This window comes from Cydia strobilella, chromosome 18 (assembly GCF_947568885.1).
Source record: "Cydia strobilella chromosome 18, ilCydStro3.1, whole genome shotgun sequence".
In the NCBI taxonomy this organism is placed as follows: Eukaryota; Metazoa; Arthropoda; class Insecta; order Lepidoptera; family Tortricidae; genus Cydia; species Cydia strobilella.
In genome coordinates, this window is record NC_086058.1 from 2,425,108 (window position 1) to 2,449,730 (window position 24,623).

General features: G+C 40.6%; 1 protein-coding gene across 1 annotated transcript in view; it reads right to left on the minus strand.

The window, feature by feature from the left end:
* Positions 1 to 24,623, minus strand: part of LOC134749487 (CD109 antigen) — a 48,319-nt gene that overhangs the window by 14,151 nt on the left and 9,545 nt on the right. Inside the window, exons 6-27 of the mRNA XM_063684427.1 lie at positions 22,249 to 22,389; positions 21,524 to 21,752; positions 21,158 to 21,333; positions 19,582 to 19,752; positions 16,906 to 17,130; positions 15,894 to 16,071; positions 14,228 to 14,403; positions 13,434 to 13,544; positions 12,427 to 12,567; positions 11,706 to 11,855; positions 9,819 to 9,958; positions 9,147 to 9,310; positions 8,465 to 8,688; positions 8,174 to 8,350; positions 7,692 to 7,874; positions 7,272 to 7,508; positions 6,531 to 6,715; positions 3,948 to 4,050; positions 3,098 to 3,283; positions 1,768 to 1,869; positions 1,043 to 1,229; positions 238 to 464 (exon numbers count right to left, since the gene is read on the minus strand). Of these exons, the coding sequence (XP_063540497.1) occupies positions 238 to 464; positions 1,043 to 1,229; positions 1,768 to 1,869; positions 3,098 to 3,283; positions 3,948 to 4,050; positions 6,531 to 6,715; positions 7,272 to 7,508; positions 7,692 to 7,874; positions 8,174 to 8,350; positions 8,465 to 8,688; positions 9,147 to 9,310; positions 9,819 to 9,958; positions 11,706 to 11,855; positions 12,427 to 12,567; positions 13,434 to 13,544; positions 14,228 to 14,403; positions 15,894 to 16,071; positions 16,906 to 17,130; positions 19,582 to 19,752; positions 21,158 to 21,333; positions 21,524 to 21,752; positions 22,249 to 22,389 (3,813 nt within the window). The remainder of the gene's footprint in view (positions 1 to 237; positions 465 to 1,042; positions 1,230 to 1,767; positions 1,870 to 3,097; positions 3,284 to 3,947; positions 4,051 to 6,530; positions 6,716 to 7,271; positions 7,509 to 7,691; positions 7,875 to 8,173; positions 8,351 to 8,464; positions 8,689 to 9,146; positions 9,311 to 9,818; positions 9,959 to 11,705; positions 11,856 to 12,426; positions 12,568 to 13,433; positions 13,545 to 14,227; positions 14,404 to 15,893; positions 16,072 to 16,905; positions 17,131 to 19,581; positions 19,753 to 21,157; positions 21,334 to 21,523; positions 21,753 to 22,248; positions 22,390 to 24,623) is intronic.

The following is a 24,623-nucleotide window of genomic DNA, read 5'->3' on the forward strand; positions in this document are numbered from 1 at the left end:
TTATCTCCGATCCTTGGGTACGACGGTTATAAGATTGATGGTATCATTTATTAGTGAACTACAAAATGTCTCGAAGTTCGGTGTGCCTTTTCGCATAGGCCTCCTCCAACGTTCTCCACTGTACTCTGTCCTCTACAACTCTGGACCAGTAAGGCCCCAAGGTTAAGTGGATAACATCTACCCATGTTGGTTTTGGACGTGTTCGTTTTCTACATCCGTCTCTCGGGTAACAGTTACCTGAGTGGAAGCCCAGCCGCCGTCCGTGAGCCGCATGGAGTTGAGCCACATGACGATGGGCTCGTTGTCGTCCTGGTGGTCCATGCACGCGAGCAGCGCGTACGCGGTGGCCGCGATGTTGTACGAGTCGTGCTTGTACGGCAGCCGGGGCAGGAAGAAGGGCTTCTGGTTCTCCATCTTGAAGGGGGGTTGCGGGACGCGCTCTTTGCCCCAGTACACCAGTCCACCTGATAACGATCATATATTTATGAAATGGTGCGTTAAATATATACTACTACTAACACTATATGGATGTATTATGATTCGAATTAAATAAATAATTAAAAATTAATTGCAATAAAATTAAAAGTAACAATAGACGATGATGTATTATTGTACAAAATTTTCATTGTCGAACAAGACTGACTTTTTTTCTCGCTTGCTTGACAGTGCCTTAACACTTTGAGTACCAAGAGCGCGATACCGCGTCCGAAATGACAATCAAAATGTAAAACTCGAACTCGGAAAAAAGGTTTCGTATGTCTGTCTGTTCTCCTCTACAGGTCGCATTTCTCTTGAAATTTTGTGAGCATATTCGAGTAATTATATAGATTTTTTGTCGTATTTTTTTTTTTAATTACGGAGCTATGGTCGTTTAGTCTACAAATCACAGAGCCACTATAGTCATAAGGCTTAGGCCGCACTGCGATTAATTTCTTGCGGTTTCAGTTGCAAGTGCGGGCTTTTTGCGGTACTGAAATCGCAAGAAATTAATCGCAATGCGTTTTAAGCCTAAGACAAGAATGCGAATGTTATTCCCGTATACCTTCAGCTCGCTGGAAGCCCTTGAGCAGCTTGTAGGCGTGCTCGGAGCTGGAGGCCTTGGCCACGGTGAGCGCGTACGCCACCACGGCCATGGAGTACGGGTCGCCGAAGTCCTGCAGCAGCTTCAGGTGCTGCTCCAGCCAGCCCACGGCGCGCTGCTGGGCCTGCGACACGCGGGCGGACAGACCCTGGGGGAGGGGGGGGGGACAACGTTTAATAAAACCAAAGAGGATATAATAGAAGAGAGCGGTACTGCAAAGATAGATATAACTCCATAATAGATGGATACAGTCTAAGGAAAAAACGTGCTTCGAAAATCACGAAAATTTGATTCTCGATCACAGGGCGCCACTAGTTTTGGCCTACTCTCGTATAGAGGGCGTTGACTGGTTCGTTTGTTATTTATAATTTTAACGCATATCAGTGAAAGAACATGGGTCAAAATCATAAAAATAATTAATGCAAATAAAAAAAAAACATCCATATTTAAATACATTTTATCGTATTTTTATAAATCTTCATTGCAGTGAATTTCCTGTGGTTACAAAATTTACTATGACAGTACCGCTCTATAATATTATATCCTTTTTGCTTTGGATATACCTTATCCTATTGTGAGTACAAAGTTTTAGAGCAAACTGGCTAGTCGTTTTAAAATGAGAACCGAGCTTGCCGGGGACTCTTAAATTAATTTCTTCTTCTACATGTATTTCTTCTGGCTCTTACCTCTCTAACACCAATATCCTTGAGGTTCTTGACGGTTTCGAGGGTGATGACTACTTGAGCTGTCAACGTGATGTTCCTTTGTAGTATTATCGTGTTGTTTATCTGAGAACGAAAATTGACTTAAATAATTGGCGGAACGACAGAAACGGTTTTTAGCCAAAGGGTAAAAACGGGACCCTATTACTAAGACTCCGCTCTCCGTCCGTCTGTCTGTTCGTTTGTCACCAGGCTGTATCTCATGAATCGTGATAGCTAGACAGTTGAAATTTTCATGAGTGATGTATTTCTGTTGCCGCTATAACAAATAATAAAAACAGAATAGAATAAATATTTAAGTGGGGCTCCTATACCACAAACGTGATTTTTTTGCCGTTTTTGCGTAATGGTACGGAACCCTCCGTGCGCAAGTCCGACTCGCACTTGGCCGGTTTTTGGTTTGCATTCGTTAAATATCCACTTTTAATAAACATATAGGGGGCAGCACAGGAGCCCCTTGATTATTGGCATAAAATGTGAAGTTTTAAATCAAAAGGTACCACATTGTCGCTTAAAATAAGGACGAAAATTACTTGTAAGAAAAACCTGTCAGAGCGTCTGTATGGCAAGCGACATTGTGGTACCTTTTGCTTGAGAACGACACAAATAAAGTGTAAATGTCAAGTTTAAGTTTCCGAATTAGGCCACAAGATAGCAGAATCTACAACGCACAAGAACGCTCCTTTGCGTGCACTGTATGGGGCAGTACCCGCTTTGGCGTGAGGTGTCAATGTCAAGTTTAAGTTTCCGATTTAGGTTACAAGATGGCAGACCTTCCAACCCCTCCCCTTACGGTCCCTATATTACGTCTGTACACGCGGCATGCGTCATTGTGTGAGTAAGTTGCTTAAAAACAGTACTAAGCGGTCGGCAAAAGGTCGTCAATCTGGTGTCGCGGGGCGAGGTAATGCGAGTCGGGGCGGGGCGGGGCGTGGCCGTTCTGTATGATAATACTATTACTTATTCTGTGCTATAGTTGCCAATTGTAGTTGGTTGGGCCATCTTGAGCGAATGGATGAGGATCGGAACGTGAAAAGAGCATACCTGGGCCGCCCAGCAAGAAGACGTCCTATTGGACGCCCCAGGTATCGCCGGTGCGACAGGGTGCAGGCGGATCTGCGCGAACTTCGAGTCGCCAATTGGCGAGAGGTCGCACAGGACCGAGAAAAGTGGCGCTGTCTTGTGTCGGAGGCCAAGTCTTATTTTGGGTCGCTAAGCCAACGGAACAAGTAAGTAGTAAGTATAGTTGCAACCGCTGTGTGACGCTATCGTCGCGCACGGTCCCTATACTGACCTCAGTAGCGGCGGAGCCGAACACGTCCTTGACCCCCCCGACGCCCACCATCTCCCGTATCCTCGGGTTGTCGCGGGGCACGTGGATGGAGGAGTTCTGGTTGCGGTCCGGCATCCACGTCACCTCGTAGAACGCGCCGCCCGGCGTCTGGTGCTCCAGCACCCAAGACACCGCCTGCGAGATCACCTGCAACGTGGACGTGGACCATTACACTCACATGTCTTCCAAATGGTTGCAGGTGAGATACTAGATGGCGCTGCACTTTAATATATATCTAACAACCCCTCGTATGTCACCGATTTTATATTGGGTCAGCAAAAATCAAAAATAAATTCTAAATGTACAAGTTCATGCTCATGTTTTGTCTGGTAAAAATCCTGGGAACAGGGAATATTACGCAAAACTCCGCGAGGGCGTCACTAGCACAATAACAGGGCCTCCCGCGAAACACGAAATTCGAAAGTTCGGTTTCTGCCTCTCTATCACTTGCTTATTCGATCGATAGAGAGACAGATAACGAAATTTCGATTTTCGCGTTTCGCGGTAGGCCATCTGTAAACAATACCGCCTTGATACATCAATGTCATATTAAAAACTTGTCAAAAAACTGTTTAAATATGTACTATTTTTATTATTCCTCGGCCCATATACTAATTACTTCGAAGGACCTTACTTTGCCCACCATTGGTTTAGTATGTGCACTAGTGCTGCTCTCTGGCGGCAGAACATTGCAGTAATACTCCCTATTTGAGGGGTTATTCATGACATCTAAGAACATGATGAAGCACAAAGTGTTATACAATGAAGGATAACGTTTAATTGACTCGTGTCTCTGGCATGACAAACTTACATCCGGGTCTATATAGATGAAGTTCTCCCACTCGTTGAAAGAGGCGTCCTGGAAGATCTTGGCGCAGAACGACGTGAGCCACACGCTCGAAGCCGATTGATTCCTGTTCAAGATAGTACACATTCAAATATTGGGTCAACAATTTTAATTTAATAATAAAGTGTACGTATAGTCTGTATCTTTAGGTAGTTAAATAAGTGTAAACAATGCGTTTTTACATTTTCGGGTACTCGAAACATTTATTAGTTAACCAACCAAATAGAAAAGTCACTTCGAAACAAGCTAAAACTCCCGTCGGGCTTTATAAAGCACAACTGGGGTTGATAAGGAATGTTCATGTGGCAGAACGGGTCCTTCTCCTAGGTCCGGTTGCGTTGGTTGACGAGACGAGTGTAGTGTGAAGCATGGTATAGTATCTCTGAAGAGGAGTAATGTAATGCTGATAATAATGCCATCTCTGGGTTATGCTGGACATATATTCCTCAGCCGTGGTGCCCTGCTGAGCTAAAAAGCGGTATCTCAATTGAAGATTGCATGCAAATAAGTACCTTAAATTTGAATCATAACGTTCCATTTCCAGTTCATTCGTTTTTGAGATACCGCCTTTAGCATAAGGAGGGCTGAGTGTGGCTAGATATCATTCTTGTGTGTAGATAGTAGAAAACAAAATATACCAAAACAAATATTTAAGCAGGTAACTTAATCGTATTTAATTAAATCTAGAAGAATATATTTTAATAAAAAATGTTTTGATAGTGTTACTAACCTTACGTTGCAAATGAACTAGGAAACAAAATAAATTTGAAACGTAAAAGTAGTTTTTTTAATATGTAGTGCAAACACCGTACAATGACAGACTGACGTATTTAGACGAATAAAAAAACCAAATGACGTTTGGTTTGACGGGAAGTTTTGAAATTATTTCTAAGTTGTTTTTTAATATAAATTCCGTTTAAACATATTTTTGGTCAGATTTATGTTAAGATATTAACAAACAGCGTTTCTTTATATCACAACCAACCTTGTAAGTTGTGTTGAGTTGTGCTCTTACTCATTCAACCAAACCAACGCAGGCAAGATGAAAAGCAATGCCGGCCGGGCCGCGCCGAATCTGTGTACCTTCTTGTATGTACATCGGTATAAGGGCAAGGTAAGTAAATTTTCGAGTTTATAATATATATATATACCTCCTGAACATTTATTTATTATTTCATCTTTATCAAAAGCTTTGATAGAGGCTTCGGGTAAAGCATATTTATGAAATGTTGGCGATGGAACATGGAACATTGTAACATTTCAAATAACAGCCGTTGAACTAGCACCATTCTTAGTGCCCGTAAGGCCCGTCATACACGTTGCTCTGATTATCATAATTAAGATACTATTTTCCGTGCCTAGGTCTTAATCTGATAAATCAACTACAACCTGCCAAAATTAGAAAGACATACATCTACTGATAAAATCCAACCACAATACGTTACCTTTGTCGACATTTTACATGAATAATATCCCGATTCACTGATTTCTTGTTACCTAACATTAAATGTGACAATAGCACACCCTTAAAATGCATGCTCAACACTTGTCCTGTTTCGCTGTAAAATAACCTTTTTATACTTTTGATAACATCTTAACTGTTAATATATTTTCAGGTATTAAAAAGCTTTCAGAATAAAGTTGCGACACGGCAGGTATCGTGCTTTTCTTCGATAAGTTTTTCGATGTTGTCAATGGCAATTTCAGTGAACCTAAAAAAGGAAAATCTACCTAATCTAATGCGCTGTAACACCCAGATCACCGCACCACAAATTGTGGATAAAAAGCTTGAATGTTCTCAAAACTATGAAATATGCGACAAAAATGGATCTAAATTAAATCAAAAAAAGTTGGATCAAACTATTGAAGCTTTCCAAGTTATTTTGGGATCAAGAAGAAGAAATGAATTAGGTTGCCTCTAATTATTGTTTAAAACATAGTCAGGAAATAAATTGTTACATACTTGCTGTTAAGTTATTTTCACGGAAGTGCGCTTAAAGCGTCGCTGTATTTGCATGTGTCTTAGTTACTTGGAATGGAACGTATGTAAATAAGTAGGTACTTATAAATAATATATTGTACTTGATTCAACATAAGTTTTCATTTATTTATTCTGAAAAACTGATTTATGTAGTTTTCTAAGCAAATGGAAATTGGTACGACAAAGATTACTACATAAATCAGTTTCCAATATTAAAGTTGTTACATGTAGGTAAAGAACCCATAAGTACGTGTGTGTGTGTGTGTGTGTGTGTGTACATGTGTGCGTGTTTACTGCATATACAGTCTCATTAGTTGAGAGCAGGACCGCTAGGGGCAGCACTAGTAGAGACGTGAACGTGAAATGTCCGAGAGTTTCTTATCTATTACAGTAATAACATATACTAATCTATGCTCACCAGTCACTTCGGAAGAAGCTGAAACTCCCGTCGGGTTTCATAAAGGACAACTGGCGTTGATGAAGAATGTTCATGTGGTAGAACGCGCCCTTCTCCAAGGTCCGGTTGCGTTGGTTGATGAGACATATGTCGATTGTGAAGTACTCACCAGTCACTTCGGAAGAAGCTGAAACTCCCGTCGGGTTTCATAAAGGACAACTGGCGTTGATAAAGAATGTTCATGTGGTAGAACGCGCCCTTCTCCAAGGTCCGGTTGCGTTGGTTGATGAGACGCATGTACAGTGTGAAGTACATGTTGGCGGCGAAGCTGAACATGTTCTGTTCGGCTGAATCCTGGAATAAGTTTGACGGATTAATACGTCTCTATCGTGGTGAGTGATTGATATGGATGTAAGAACCATTTTGATGCAGGTTAAAATCTTTTATATTCATAACGAACATTGACTTAATTAGTTTATTAGGAGCCTTAATTAATTTAGTACTATAGTATCAGGGCTCGCGAAGTTCGCTAAGTAGAGGGCGCTAAAAAGGAACATATACTCTGACACAGCCACTTTGTCAAATTAAAAAAAAATCGGTGCGAAGGGCTGATCTCCCATAGAAAATTCGAATTTCGCGTCTTTTTCTACTGACAAGTTTGGTGTGTTTCAGCCTGACTCGGTTGGAGCCGAACACGTAGTAGCGGTCGACCTCGTAGGGGATGATGGGCGTTTCGATGATGTTGACGTGTATTAAAGCATGTAAGCATGTTTAGAACAATACTCTTATATGCGGAGTACCTTAGGGTCCTTAAGCCACTTTGAGACCGCAGTTGTTTCTTATGTGGAGTACCTCAGGGTTCTCAAACCACTCTTGGACTGCTGTTGTTTCTTATATTAAGATGACTTACCATGGGTAGCCTTAGTAGAGACGTAGCGTTTATAGGCATCGTGGGGAACAGGGGACCAACCACGTCTCCAACAACAGAGACCCTGGCTCGGTTGGAGCCGAACACGTAGTAGCGGTCGACCTCGTAGGGGATGATGGGCGTTTCGGTGACGTTGACGTGCATGTATTGGAACACGTAGGCGCGGTTGGAGAGGTCGAGGAGCACTGACTGGTGCCGGTGTTGTGGGAGGCCGTCAGCCTGTGGACAATGCATTTGATTATGAATGAGTAAAGAACAATTTTCTGAAATAATTAACAAATAAAGATCGTTTTAGAACGATTTAAGAGGCCGGTGTCGATTTTAGTCGCAAAAATGTAAAATTGATAGATTTAGTCGGTGAAATTGTACACCTTTTGTTACCTACTGTGTAGCCTAACGTACCTCAACCGTGATCTTCTTGGTGTATTTATGTTGCCCCTGCAGAGTAGAAGCGTGCAGGTGCACGTGCACGTCGCCGAGGCGGGTGGGCACGACGGGCACGTGCACGGTGGCCGCGTCGCCGGCCGCGATGTACACGAAGAACTGGTGCTCGCCGAATGATGTGCGCGGATTGTATGAGCGGACCTGGGGGAATACACCTCTTAGAGTACTATCGTGTCTTCTACAAGAGCTCTTTCAAAGCGAGATTCTGCTGGTCTATAGCTTACTTAAAACTATGTAACACAGTTAATTAATGTCTATGATCGACTTAAATTTAAAGATTATTAAACACGATTCTTTCTTATGTGGAGTACCCCAGGGTCCTTAGGCCACTCTGGAACCGTCGTTGTTTCATATGTGGAGTACCTCAGGGTTCTTAAGCCTCTCTGGAACCGCTTTTTGCTGTGTAGAGTAGCCCGGTCAACTTATACAGGTATACTTACGATGCCATTTTCCTCGACATGCACGAACTTGTAGTCAGGCGAAGCGGACAGTACGACAACCGCCTCGACTGCTTGGGGCTGGTAGTTGAACACGACCACGCGCAGACCAACTTGTTCGCCCTGGCGGCAACGGTCCGGGCCTTCCACTTGTATGAAGAATGGCAGCACTCCCACGTACTGTGAATAAACGAAATACTAGTAATATGACAAACAACAACATCTTATGCTCTCTTATGCTTTATAAAGGGTTAATGTACTCATATTTAGGGCAAAAAGGAAACTGTTACTCACATGCTCCGGCTCATGCAGCATGCCGAGCCCACTGTTGGGCGACATGCTGACGGCCGACACGGTCCAGTGCGCGGGCACGTGGGGCACGTCCACCGTGAACACGTAGCGGCCGTGCGGACCGATGTTCACGTCGCGCCAGAGCCACACGTTGTCGTACTGGCGTTGGACGCGGTTGAAGCGGAACTTGCGGAAGTGGGACAGCTCGAAGCTGTTGTCGTGTTGGCCTGGAATGGAGAGATTAATGAGATCCGTGTTTCCAGTCCCCAGGACGCGTTGCAGGCGTCCGGACGGTGGGTTACTGGCACGTCGCTGAACCCTAGGCCGGCTGTGGGCTACGTCGTCAACTTACAGTTGGACTGGTGAGAAGTTGTCACAGCGCTTGCTGAGTATCTCAGGGAGTTCAAGCCACTTTAGGACTAGGTCTTAAGGCCACTATGGGACAACAGTTGTTTCTTAATGTGGAGTACCTCAGGGTCCTAAGACCACTTTGGGACCGCTGTTGTTTCTTAATGTGGAGTACCTCAGGGTCGTAAGACCACTTTGGGACCGCTGTTGTTTCTTAATATGGACTACCTCAGGGTCCTAAGGCCACTTTGGGACCGCTGTTGTTTCTTAATGTGGAGTACCTCAGGGTCGTGAAGCCACTCTAGGACCGCTATTGTTTCCCATGTCACAGACTTACAGTTGGCCTCGTCGGTGTGGTCGGCGCAATCAAAGACGCCGTCGCAGTGTTTGCTGAGCGGGTAGCAGCCCCCCTCGAGGCAAGTTCCCAGTCCCATGGACGCGTTGCAGGCGTTCGGACGTTGCGTCACTGGCACGTCGCTGAACACCACTAGCCCGGCGTACCTGTAGGTTGGATATGGTAAAAGCCAATCTTAAAATGCAATCCGGATTCAAATCTACATGAGAAAAATAACCTTCCGGTGTACACTTTTTTGCAATTTTCTTGGAAACAATAGGAGAAAATATAACAACTATCGTCTTACATGGAGATAGCATTTTTACTATAATGTTTTTCGATTGATTCCACTTTAAAGATTTAAAATGTTGACAATTTAAAGCGTATTTTCAGCGGTATCAGAGAATAGGGTTCAGACGTCATATTTTTCTTGTACAGTCGCCATCAGATATATCGGAGCGGCCGAGGTGCTCACAAATATCTGAACACGCCTCTATTGTCAAGGCGCTAGAGTGCATCAGATATATCGGAGCGGCCGAGGTGCTCACAAATATCTGAACACGCCTCTATTGTCAAGGCGCTAGAGTGCGTGTTCAGATATTTATGAGTACCTCGGCCGCTCCGATATATCTGATGGCGACTGTACATTGCGGAAATAAGAAATATATAACTAACTCGAAGGTAGTGTTGGCGTCGATGCCGAAGGTGGAGGACGGGAAGTAAACCAGCTGGTCCGCGACGCCGATGTGTGAACGCCATGTGTACGCAAAAGTGCCGTTGGTCGCCTCGTCAAAGTGGGACATTTGAGATATAACCTGTAAACAATTAAATGTAAGCTACAAGTATCTTGAATCATTTAATTAAGGCGCATAAGAAGGGGCGGCTCTTAAGCTTGCCCACTTTCATAATAAAGTTTTTCAAACTATATCGTGTTACATATCAAATGAAGAGCTTATTCTGAGCATCTCAAATGTAGTAGGATAAATAGTTTAGAAGTTATTCAAGAAAAAAGGCAAAAAATTACCACCTCCCTCCCCCCCCCTCCTTTATCTCAGAAACAACTGGGTCTAAAATTTTGAAAAAAATACACAAAATAGTTCTTTACCTATACCTAGTCGGCTCATAAGTTCTGTCACTGGCCTTTAAAATTTAAATTTGGAACTCCTAAAACAAAAACCGTTCTGCATTTGAATTTCGAATCTTTATTAAATATTTGAGTAGTATAATTTTGCAATTTTCTGTTTTCTTCAACATGGAGTGGACGCTTAAAGATAGCCGTACCGCAATAATTGCACTATATCGTTGTGGTCACTCGCCGACTAAAATTTTTAAGCTACTTGAAAATTTAAAATTCTCTCTAAGATTTGTGTATCGTACCATAGAAAGATACAGTGAGGTCTCTAGTTTAAATGACAAGAAAAGAAGCGGTCGTCCGCGTACAGCTAGGACTCCAGCGGTTGTACAAGCAATTAGGGCACGCATTGCCAGAAATCCCGCTAGGCAACAAAAAGTTATGGCCCTCCAGATGGGTTTGAGCAAAAACACGGTGAAAAGAGTGCTTAATCAAGACCTGAGACTTCGTGCTTATAAACGAAAAACTGGCCATCTTCTCAATGGTCGGCTTAAAGCTTTAAGGCTTAAAAGATCTAAAGCTTTATTGAAGAAGTACGATAAAAATAAGCACCGTTGTATACTGTTTTCGGACGAGAAAATTTTTGACATAGAAGAAAACTGTAATAAACAAAATGATAGAGTGGACGCTCGCAATAGTAAAGAAGCGTCTAATAGCATTCCCCGTATTCAGAAATCATCACCCTTCATCTGTGATGGTTTGGCTGGGAGTTTCTTATGCGGGCGTCACTAGTATGCATTTTTGTGAGAAAGGAGTAAAAACTAGTGCCAAAGTGTACCAAGACACGGTGTTGACTAATATTGTGAAACCACTATCCCATACGATGTTTCTAAACCAGCATTGGGTTTTCCAGCAGGACTCTGCTCCAGCCCATAAGGCAAAGTCTACACAAGCCTGGCTCGCCTCCAATAAAATCGACTTTATACGGCATGAAGATTGGCCCTCCTCTAGCCCAGATCTTAATCCTTTAGACTATAAAATATGGCAGTATTTAGAGGAAAAGGTGTGCTCAAAACCTCATGCAAATCTAGACTCGCTGAAAAAATCTCTTGCTACGGCAGTGGCCAATATCGACATGAAAGTGGTGCGTGAATCCATTGACGACTGGCCACGAAGACTTCAAGCCTGTGTAGATAATTATGGCGGTCATTTTGAATAAATGTTATACATTTAGATTCTCTAGTTTATAAGCTTTCAAACGCTGTACAAATTATACGGAATAAACTTAAACTTTTGATTTTATTTGATACTATGTATATGACAGAACTTATGAGCCGACTAGGTAGATGACAGAAAAACCTATTGCAAATGTGCAGTCAAGCGTGAGTCCGACTTAATTACTTAGTTTGATCCGACCCTTGCGGGTTTTTTAAAGACAATTCCCTCATGTTTCACCATGGTGGTCGAATACAGCTCTTTCCAGAAGTTACCTTAGCGTATGTGAGTTCGTTGCCAGCCTGCATGGTGTAGAAGGCGTTATCGATGCCCGACAGACCGACATAGGCCCCAGGCTCACCGTAGATAGCCACCTCCACTCGCTCGCCCGTGCGATGTTTGCGATTGTTGATGGATACCGAGAACTAACAACAAGAGAGCCATTAAGTAAGTTTTCACTACAATGTCGCTTATAAAGGAACCAGGGATGTTGCGAATATTCGCATCCGCATCCGCAATCGCGGAACTTCCGCATCCGCATAAAATCGATGCGGAGCTTAATGCGGATGCGGATGTGGAACATGTAGGTGCAGGAACGTCTTAGCGGCGGCGTAAGTGCTAGGTAATTTCGTCATTAGCCAATAGGAATCTCGTTTCGTTTTTGTGATTCGTCGATCGAGCACTTTAGCCTATGATGGATAGCGACAAGAAGTGAAAAGTTTGTTTTATTTGGATTTTAGTATAGTAATGCGATTGTAGGGCACCTATATATTCTTGTTAAAATACTAAAAGTTTCGGTTTTTATAATAAAAAAATACTAAAATGTAATATTTGACAGTTTTTATGTGCCTAATCTTGTCATCCCCATCCGCGGATGTGTGCCTTTAAATATTCGCATCCGCATCCGCGTCCGCGGATGTCAAAAAATCGGCATCCGCAACATCCCTGAAATGAACACACCGGGTGAGCTCCGCTAGTGTCACTAGGCCACCTCACCTTGTTCCGGGAGATGCCGTTGACGGGGTAGGTGAGCGAGTCGGCCAGCACGCGTCCGTGGCGCTCGACGCACCACGCCACGATGGTGGCCACGGGCGCCATCTCCGCTGATAAAGTCACAGCGAATGTTCGTACGCCGTCCTGAAATAACACAACACTTAGTATACCGTCAACCGGGGTGAATAGGGATGGCTGGGGTGAATAGGGACAATACTTAAAAAGTAATTTACCTGACAATTTCTTAATAACTACCCACACAAATTGTATCATACAAAATCTACTATTATTTTCAATTGGTGTGGGTATTTATTAAGAAATTGTCAGGTGAATGAAATTTTAAGTTTTGTCCCTATTCACCCCGGTTGATGGTATGTGCTGAAAGTGGTCCTATCAGAGCCCGAACTAGATTAATCGTACAAAGCTCAACGCAGATTGCGCTGCAGTGTGGCCAATGACACAGTTCGAAGAGATCAAAGACGGATTTCGTCTGAATGGATTTAATAACTTGAAGCTCACGAAAAAAAGCTGCATGATTTGTTGTGAAGAAGTTTGTAATATTTTACGCAACTGTTAGCGTATTTGTTCCGAGATTTATTCGTGAAATTTAGGTCGATGGAATTGATTTCAGTACACGCTTCTTCCATAAAAATTTTATCAGTAACCTCACACACACAAGTCATACAATAAAATAATAATCTAAATTTTGTTTTTGATTAAAAAATCTTTATTTATTCACGAATCTCATATTGAATAATTATAATTAAGCCTTTTATTTCCAATAGATTATATCATAATAAGATTACATTCATGCATAAATATATTAATTACATTAAAATCATATCATAAACTTAACACATCATTAACTATTAACGTATGAATAATTAAGTTTAGTATTAGTACAGTGTTAATTCGTAGCATTTATTAGGTATTTCTATTTAATAGTATTAGAAGTTCATTTACATAGGATATTTAATAGGATAATTTATAAGATTATAAAATGTTCTCACCTCCATATTTTCTTGTCCGCTGATGAGAATGATGCCTTTGGACATAACGACGTAGTTGAACGATTCTATGTAGAAGTTACTCTGCACGTGGAATATTATGTATTCGCCCACCTAAACAAAAATGTTATAGTAACATAATAATTCAGTAAATATAGTATTGATAGTATTCTATTCATTCTGAAATCCTATAAATAGTTAGCGAGGATATAAAATATTGTAAATATTCTTTGACTTTATTATAGTGACGTTACACAATTGGTGCCATGACCAGGATTACATTTTATTTTATTTATTTATTTAAGAATAATCACAAATAATACAGTTATATCATCCGGTGATCGTGAGACCTATAAACAATTGTCTTGTTATAGTGTTTTTTAAACTGGAAGGGTACAATGACAGATATCAATTCAATGCAATTTTGCGACATTAGAATTTTTAGGTTATAAATTGTATGGAGATGACATCTATCATCGTACCCTTCCAAAAAAAAAACAGTACACAGCAGCAGCAGAAAAATACAGCAGTAAATATGTATATAATAATAGAAAATTACTATAATGCATTTGGAACGTTTTATTAAAATTCAAATGCAATTATTAAGGATAGCGCACAATAAATTTTATAATCTGTCAAAATTTGTAGAGGGCCTCACGAGAGTTAAATCCGTCGCTTCTTTTTTTTTAATGATGAATAGGCAGGCGTTGGACCACGATCCCACCTGATGGTAAGTGGTTCGACTATAGTAAGTGGCTCACGGCCCACTCGTTTGTAAGCCGGCAAGAAGCCCTTACCCTCGCGTCCGTGGTGCTGGTGGAGAGCCGTATATGCTGGTGCTTGGGGCTGTAGTGCGCGACGGCGTGCAGGTCGGCGGAGGCGCGCGCGCCGCCGCCGTCGCTCAGCGACGCGCTCAGCCGCACGCCGGTCACGCCGTTTAGCACGTCGCGGTAGTTCGGGTCGTTTTGGAGTTCTAAAAGAAAAACGAGTTGGGTTCAAAATATTGTACCTATTAGTCATTTCATGTGTTAAGAGCCTGTTATCGATTTCAGTCGCAAATGTAAAATTGATAGATTTAGGGTCGGTTGCACCAAACTGTTTGTCATCGTGAAAGAGTTCGCTAAATTATATTGTATGTAAAGTTTCATAGTAAACCGCCGCGGTGCGCCGGGTGATGTTGATCAGTCTGTCAAGTGCGGATGGTGCAACTGGCACTTAGTCGCCGAAATTGTACAGCTTTTGATACGTAATAGAAATAACAAGTACTGGTTTCTATTAGCACGTCTTCTCATCTTGCCGATTTTTTACATATCAATTTTTTGGAAACAGACTCACTAAATTAATAATGTTTTTTTTTCTGATGGACGTTTAGGGTTTAGGTAAGCGCGCATAAAGCACTGATTTTGTCGCTCTTATTTGTAAATTTCATAAAGTTTGGACGGCTAAAAATGGTAATTTTGTATTACACATATCCTGTACTCCACCTTTTACAGACTACATTTTTATTATTATGACTTTGAAGTAGTGTAAATGAAAGTTAGACGAAATCAATTTTCTCCAGAAATTACTTAAAAACAAGTGTCAATTTCTCTGAAAATCGACTAAATTTGAACGTAATTTTGATACTTAAACAATCTACAATAAACTATATCAAAGTTGTAATGCCTAAATACCTAATGGCAAAAATCGACATTATTATGACGTAATCCGCATTCATCAGCTGCCCATTAGTTTTATTTGGATTTGGATTCGTGCAAAGAAAATTATGATGGAACACTGGCTGTTATATAATTTTGCGTGACAGGGAATACATGATAGTATTTTATTATGTTATCCCCTGTCACACAATTTATATTACAGCTAGCGTGGGACCACCATTAGAGGTAAGAAAATTAAACAAAATATTCCGTGTTAGACATGAAGCTTTTTTTGCCACAACATGAAAGGAAGAAGGAAAGACTTGACTGTACAGTTAGCTACTTCATTCATCATGTCATTTGTGTACATACCTCTACCTATACTCTTAAGTACTTGTAAAACCTGTAATGTACATGTGAAATGCGATAAACAAATAACGTCCATCGGACTAATGTAAAAGCTGGCGGAGCGGCGGAAAGCGCCGAAATTTTAAAACGTAATAAATATAAGAGCCTCGGTAGAGAGTATCATTTCGTTCCATTTGGAGTTGAAACTCTAGGTCCATGGGGTCCCAGCGCGCACAAGTTATTGCAAAAAATCGCGAAGCGTCTGGTTGACGTAACTGGTGACCGAAGAGCTGGCGGCTTTTGTCGCACAACGTATCAGCATTGCGATACAGCGAGGAAATGCCGCCAGCATCCTTGGTACAATGCCTCAAGGGCCTATTTTAGATTTAAGCTAGTTATTAATTTCGTTTACGTAGTACCACTGTATATATCTTGTATTTTAAGATTGGTTTTTAAATAAATACAATACAATACTTACTGAGTAATTTATACAAGTCGACTTTGAGCCGCCATACTGCGTCGTGGCCGGGTACGAGAGTGGGGTACTGGGGTTCGACGCCGCCACCGCGGCCTTCGACTGTGATGTGTACGGTGAGGGATACGCTGACTGCTTGCCAGCGCGGTAGTGGAGATCCGTCGTGGTAGGATACGACCATCTGTTGGACAATAATACGTCTTTAACATTTTTGAAAATAAAGTACCTATAGCAGTCAAATGATTAAAAGATTAATACATATTCAAATTAATTAAATTATCAGCTTATATAAAATATCAGGATAGGTACAATTACGATGTCAATTATTAAATTTAATTATTACATTACAAAACAAAAAAAAACAGTCAACATAAATAACAAGTCAACTAATCAAATAACCCACCCCGAGTCATTCCAGACGCAAAAATTCCCAACACGCTCGCTGCGTTTCTGCGTTGAACCGCAATAGATAATCTTTGCACCAGGAAAGATTAATTGAATTTTCTATTGTAGTCATAAGGGTTCTTTGAAACACATAGAGTAATCTTTTTAATCTTAACGTACGTAGACCTCAAAAGGCGACTCAATCACCTGCAGCGTTCCACCAAGGACCGTAACAGACAACCAAGAGTTGAAGATCCTCGCGATGATAGCCCAATCAGGTCATCTAAGAACGGGTCTCCGATGATCGCTATGATGATGACCCCCACTCCTTCTATGGTATTTAAATATAATTTGTTTGCCTTTGCCTTGCCTAATTTAATACTCTGAAAGTGAATTACGTAGACATCAAAAGGCATGTGAGGCTTGAACACCTGAGGTGTCCCACCAAGGAAAGTCCCAACCAATGAAGAATTGAAGGTCCTCGCGATACTGTTGCCCTCGACCACATCTTTTAGGAACGAGTCTCCAACGGAAGCTGTGATGATAACTTCCCCTTCATCCAGAGGACCTTCGTTATAAGTAGCTTTAGGCCTGACCCCTGAGTCATAAAAAAACCCTGGAAGTTACTTACGTAGACATCAAAAGGCATGTGAGGCTTGAACACCTGAGGTGTCCCACCAAGGAACGTCACAGACAACGAAGAGTTGAAGATCCTCGCGATACTGTAGCCTTCGATGACGTCATCCAGGAACGGGTCTCCGACGGAAGCTGTGATGATGACTTCGACCCCGTCTAGAGTGGGTACTAGCTGGGCTAGCTCCGACATTGGGTATTTGAAGTCGAATGTGCCGTTAAACTGGGGAAGAAGTAAATATATTTGAACAAATCAGCAGTAATTTTAAACAAAATTCGGTAATTATAAGATAAATAAAATAACACTACTGTGATTTGACTGATTTGGCAACTGTCAGACATTTTTAAAGTAGCCTCTTTTTATTGCAAAACTAGTATTTATTTGGCCGGACTAAGCAAATAAACATATTCGACATTAAACATATCAGTCCAAAGGCGCGCTGTACGAATTGTCGACGATCCCAAACTCACAAGCTGCATTGAACCCTTAAGTCTAAGGAGAGACTTTATCTATACTGTTCACTTTTTCTACAATAGTCCCAATGCCTTTGTTGCGCCCGTGAACGGGTTCCAGGAGGCGTTCTTCTCCGTGTTGGATCTATATCCCCACGCAAGCCTATCAAAAGACCGGGATTTATAGGCCCGTGAAATCCAAGGAGATACAAATATAATAACAATAATAAATACAAGATGAAAATACGTATTTTGTATCTTGTATCTGTATCTTAGGTACTTTTATCTTAGATAAGTCACATATCTGAAAGCACTGTAGTACATATTATCAGTCGCAATTATGGCACCGTTTGCCACATACGTGTTTCTGGACCTTGGGACTACCGGTAAAAATCCAATGGTAAACGGAATAACGGAATTGTGCATGGTAGCGGTTAACCGTCAGCATCTTCTCGATACTCCGCAGTCCCGGACCACACCCAGGGTTCAACACAAGCTTTTATTGTGTTTCAAGGTAGATAAGGAGATATTGTATGAGGCGCGCTCCGATGGCAACGGTGGCTTCACCAACGAAGACCTGGAAAACGAAAGTTACTTCGACATGACTCGTTTTCAAATAATCGACAATTTCCTGAAACGTTTGAAGAAACCTGTGTGTCTAGTCGCGCATTACGGAAGGTTTTTCGACTACCCTCTATTAAAGAGATATTTAACCTCGCTTAATGTGAGATTTTCTAATGATGACCTCCGGTGCGCTGACACTCATCTGGCTTTCTACGATGTTTTACAACCCGAACCAGCCACTAGGGCGGTTGAGCCTGGACCGTCAACGGATGATGCAGGACCGTTGGCGAACGACGCAGGACAGTCAGCGGATGACGCAGGACCGTCCGCGGACGATGGCAGCTTATCTGCTAAAAATACATTGGACATGAGATCATTGAACGAAACCACTCCACGCAAAAGGCCACGCATTGAACAACCAAATACAAACCGAGTCCGTGCTATACACCGGCGATTTCCGTGGGGTAGAGAAAATGTGCCTACCAAACGATATGGACTGGGGGATGTGTACCGCCGGGTGTTCAACAGGAAGCCCACCGACGCACATAAAGCAGAGGCAGACTGCATCATGATGCTGGAGATTGCGGTGGAACTTGGTCAAAGGTTCGTGGGATGGACCGAGGATGAAATTAATCTTATTCGCTTCCCTGGTGGCATATCACTGATATAGCTTATGGCTACAATATTTCCTACTTGCTTAGGTATAATGTATGAATACTAGTGGCTCTGTGAGCTGTAGACCTCGCGTTAAGCTTAAAAAAGTAAAAGTGAAAAATAAAATTGTTGGTTGAGGCATTATCACAGTAAAGTCACAATGGTCTTAAGCGCCATAGATGCTATTGGCGCTTAAGTAATTTGTCTTAAATCACGAGAATCGGTTAAAAATTGCGACCTGTAGAGGAAAACATCCGGAGATACGAAAGAGAAATGCCCGAGTCAAAACGTAGAGCTTCGCTACGCTTCTGTCAATTCATCTTCATCATTGGCCTTCGAGTCTATTTCAGACTATACAAGCAGTGTCAGGTAGGGTACGTTTTTCATGGCTGTGTAAGGCAATACGGGAGCGGCAATACTCATGCCTACATGATTCAGCACTTAATACTAAATATTTCATAATTTGCTATGCCAAGATTAGATATCTAAATGCGATCACAGTTATCTATTGTATTGAGATTATGACTGAATCGGAATTGGCGATAAAAACTCGTGTCTCAAAAATGTCACGCAAACTCAAATGTCGTTGGTACAGTCGAGTACATAAATCTTATACCTTTAAACGAAAAACTTATTTGTTAAGAAGTGCTTTTATTCGGTTGATGAGTTTTTGTCAGCTCAGAGTACAATATAGTATTAATGAATCGTTTTTTTTTGTTCTCTTTTTTTCTGACATAATCAATAGTATCGAATAATTAATTTAGATGAATTGACATAGACTTGGGAATTATTATTATTTTATTATAAGCCAAATTGTTATTATGTTAGATAGTTTTAATACTTTAATTATTAATTGTTATTTATAAAATTGTTATTGTGATATAATGTGAAATTCAAACGCAATGTATATTGTTATATGAATAAAATGACTATGACTATGACTATGACGAGCAATTCTTGTATATATGTATTCTAAAATTTATAACTATGTTCGAATACTTACATATCTCAAATACGGCAATTTATCGTAGTATGATGGATTGTTGTAGTAGTTGTTGTACTGCGTGTTGATGTTGTTCTGTGTGTTGTGCGTGTTGTACTGGTTACCATAATCGGAGCCGTATTGGTTGTCGTACAAGTGGGGTTTCTCCATCCAAAATGGGTATTTTTCATCCTGTAACAAGAAAGAGCATAAAACTTTTCAATTTAGTCTTGAATATTTTTAGATTGCCAATATACTGGAGGGGATGGGAGAGGATCGTGGTGTGAGAAGAGCGTATGTGGGGCACCCGGGCGGAAAGCGTCCGTCTGGGCGTCCCAGATACCGCTTAATGTTACTTAATGTTTTGAATAATAAATGACAAATGACATTGGAATTAAAACTTTCGACACGAAGAGTGTATTTTTGACATTTTTATTTTAATTTTTACATTTGCTTATAATTATTGTATGTTAAAATAATTAATCAAAAATTCTCCTCTCCTTGGAATTGTAAATTATAGTTATAGTTGTAGTTATAGTGGGTTCGAACCCCGGCTCGTACCAATGTGTTTTTCGGAACTTATGTACGAAATATCATTTGATATTTTACCAGTTGCTTTTCGGTGAAGGAAAACATCGTGAGGAAACCGGACTAATCCCAATAAGGCCTAGTTTCCCCTCTGGGTTGGAAGGTCAGATGGCAGTCGCTTTCGTAAAAACTAGCCTACGTCAATTCTTGGGATTAGTTGTCAAGCAGACCCCAGGCTCCCATGAGCCGTGGAAAAATGCCGGGATAAGCGCGAGGAAGAAAAGAGAGGAGAGAGTTGTAGTTATAGTATATTGCAGTGCCCAACAGGGTTCACAAAGACCTAGCTTATAAGTTTACCACCTGTACAATTAATTACTTTGTGAATTTGCAATAAAATATTGAGTATTGAGTGACGGAGCCCTAAAAGACCTGTCCGCCCTCGGAATACCAACTGGCGTGAAGTGGCGCAGAATAGGGCAGAGTGGCGCTCTCTTGTGTCAGACGCCAAGATCTTTTTTGGGTCACTGAGCCAGTGAAGTCATAGAGTAACTTATACTAGAGCAGTACTGTCATAGTAAATTTTGTAACCCCAGTAAATTCACTGCCATCTGTCGACACACTTTAAAACTAAAAGTGAAGATTTATAAAAATACGACAAAATGTATTTAAATATGGATAAATGATTTTTTTTATTTGCATTAATTATTTCTATGATTTTGACCCATGTTCTTTCACTGATATGCGTTAAAATTGTTAAATAACAAACGAAACCGTCAACGCCATCTATACGACAGTAGGCCAAAGCTAGTAGCGCCCTCTGATTGAGAATCAAATTTTCGCGATTTTCGAGGCACGTTTTTTCCTTAGACTGTATCCATCTATTACGGAGTTATATCTATCTTTGGTGAAGTGAATATAAATCGCACAAATTTTCCGTTTTCGAACAAAATGGGGACTTAATTATCGGTATATCGTATTGGTGATGTAAAAAAGGAATTGTTTATTTTGTGCACCGCGGTAGCTACCTCATTTCTCATTAGCGAAAGGGATCAGTGTGAAGAATACTCACAAAGTTAAACATTCTTGTGTAGACCTTCTGCGGGTCGTACCACCAGTCAGGCTGGTCTATCTGGTTAGGTTGCCCTGGCAAATGTCGATGATCTGGTCTGGCATATTCGTCTGGGAACCCGTACTCGTATTGCTGGTAGCTCTCGTTGTATAAGTATGGATTGAAGTTTGGACGGACTGCAGAAAATAATAGTTAAGTATAGTTTAGGAATAATTGAGCAATAACCTGATGGAAATATATATATAAATATTTATTATAAAACATTAAAGTTGCTAAAAACTAAAAACTACACAGAAATAGAAGATTTATTTGTGGAATCCTGAATTCTTGTAAAAGTGCTATATTTTATAGATAAACTACACTAACCTCTCGAATACTGATTATTGTTGTTCCCCACAGGTGGCACTCCAAACTGTCCTCTATTATTGAACTGCCCCTCCCTATAGTACCGCGGACGGTACTGCGGTATCGGTCTGACAGTCGCTTTAAGCGTGAGGTTGCCTCTAACTGGAGCTCCTGATGTGTAGTTGGCCATGATACGTCCGTGGATGTATTGTTCAGTGTTGAAAAAGAACGCAGGCATAGTCACGTTCACCTGAGAATAAAAGATTTGGTATTAGTGGCCAAAAAAAATCATATATTTCTCCTATTTGGATGAATTTGTACGATGAGTGAATTCACAAAAGTAGAATTGAACTCTTTGTTATATTGAATAGAATTATTAACTTTTTGTTATAATGTAGGAAAAAAATATTTGTTAGATGTATATATAGTTTGTCAAAGGACTGTTTCATTTCAAACATTAGACAGAGAGAATCATACTATCTTTTTCTTACAATAGTACTAGCACCTAAGAAAAAAGGATGAGTATAGTTTTTTTTGTTCTTATTTACTGACAATTTGGTTTGACCAACTATAGGTACTTGTTTTTTTTATTGATTATATATTTAATTTTTTGCTAAATTATCGCATTGGATTCATCCTGTAATGATAATTGTGTGTGTGGAAAAAAAAAGAAAAGGAAAAGACGGAAACCTTATAGGATCTCTCGTGTCTGTCTGTGTTGTCTATCTTATCTAGTTACTTCTTACCTCAAACCTGGTCTGATAGTACTCTTCCACCAAGAACTGAGCTTCCTCTGTCTGACCCAGTGCTTCTACTCGGATAGTCCACTCGCCGAATAGAGGTTGGTCGGAAAGCTGATAGTGCAGGCTCACAGTACCAAAGTTACTCTGTGGACAAAAAAAAGTAAGTAACATATGACTTAAAACATTCTTTACGAAGATTGCGCGTATACCTAAGATAAAGGATGTCATTAGTTTGGGATAACAACGACCAGGCTTCGTGGTTGTCGCTAGTTGCATCTCTTTCCTATGCCAAACAAAAGTGATGGTTTGAGTGATGCTTGCATGCAAGATAGATACATGAACTGTAAAACTAATGTATTGTAACATCCCCATACTGTATCAATGCGAATTTCTGAGCGATACAAAGCAATAACAAACCACGAATTGAATGTGTCGGAGTACAGGATGGCCGTTTCAATAGTCCTAATGTATAGTCCGACAAGGAATTCATCATCATCTTCCTCGCGTTATCCCGGCATTTTGCCACGGCTCATGGGAGCCTGGGGTACGCTTGACAACTAATCCTAAGAATTGACGTAGGCACTAGTTTTTACGAAAGCGATTGCCATCTGACCTTCCAACCCAGAGGGGGAAACTAGGCCTTGTTAGGATTAGTCCGGTTTCCTCAAGATGTTTTCCTTCACCGAAAAGCGACTGGTATAAATATCAAATGATATTTCGTACATAAGTTCCGAAAAACTCATTGGTACGAGCCGGGGGTTTGAACCCGCGACCTCCGGATTGAAAGTCGCACGCTCTTACCGCTAGGCCACCAGCGCTTATAGTCCGACAAGGAATTGTAGAAAATTATTTAGGGCGCCACTTCCTACGTTACATCATTATATCATCATCATCATCATTTTAAGGTGGTTCGATTCTCATACAAAATTCAATCTGCTTTAATTAAGGCACTACACACTATTACTACACAAATATTTGCTCATTTATCTACTTTCGAATATTCGTTTGCGCTAAATTAATAGAAAAACTTTGTTTCATACAGAAATCATACATAAATCAACGTAATTTTTTCATCAATTTTACGTATGTGTGTGTCACAAATGTCGTGTACAAATACGTTGCGTGCGGCGTTGCCACTCTATGACGTTGGCGACGTTGCCTGGCCGACCTGGCTGGATTTGCAGTGCCGTCATGTTTAGTGCATTTTTATTTGACAGTGTTGACACTGACACATAGGGTCATGTTTATTGTGACATCAATTTGTTTGTATAAATTGAAAATGATAGCAACGCAAAGAGTATAATAATATATGTAGCAACGTCTAAATCAAGTTACAAAAATCATCGGTGTTCTGGTCCGCGAAAATCCAGAAAAATTCAGACTCAATTGAAGCGGAATTCATGATGGTGAAGTTTCGTAAGGTAGGTAAGTACAGTTTCATTCCTTCATTGTACATTGTAATTTTCTCGTGCCGATCTTTTTAGAAAATAATTCTCACTTCTTCCGTAATGGTAGATATAAGCAGTGAACAATACCTATATAATGTAATTATTACTGTTTTGGTTGCCGAATAGTCAATGTGTCACTAACTCTAGGTTTTTTTAGGTATTGTGCAAAATGAAGAGGCATTCTTGGAAATAAAATGTTTTCCTTCATTAGCCAGAAAAAATCAGGACATCCTCACTGCAATAAAGTAAAATAAAACATTTCCTGGGGATGAAAATTATGGAATTTTGTCTATGAATGAAAAACACAATTATTACTAGGTAAGTAAATGATAACTTTATTAGAATCCATATTGTTGCTTCATCTTTCTTCCGATAACATTAGAGATTTTGTGCTATCATGATATTATTTTTCTTTCAGGTACAGGGACAACTACGGATAACAAATATGAAAAAATGTTATTTCATTTGTTGTGTGAATCCATCTACACCAACAAGACATCCACTGCTGGACATAGGCCTCCCCAGGGATCTCCACAACGACTGGTCTTGCAAGACCGGCCAAAATATCAAGAAATAAATAATATAAATAAACATGATAAATATCCCGTTTTCTATAATAGTTATAATTAGAAGGCCATGCAATGTTGTTCTACTGTTACTCACTGTACCTACTTGAATCCAAAAAAAATATATATAAAAAAAGTTTTAATTTTATTTTACAATTACTACTTTATTATTAGTACATTACGATACAAGTGCGAAAAGTAGGAAATTGGCAACGAGTGGCGATAAATTGAAACACGACTGAAGGAAGCGTTTTAATCGACACGAGTTGCGAATTACCTTTTCGCACGTGTATTGTACAACGTTTTACAGTACATAATTATGGCCCTTTACATTTTCGACATATGCACGTATTGTACTAATTAC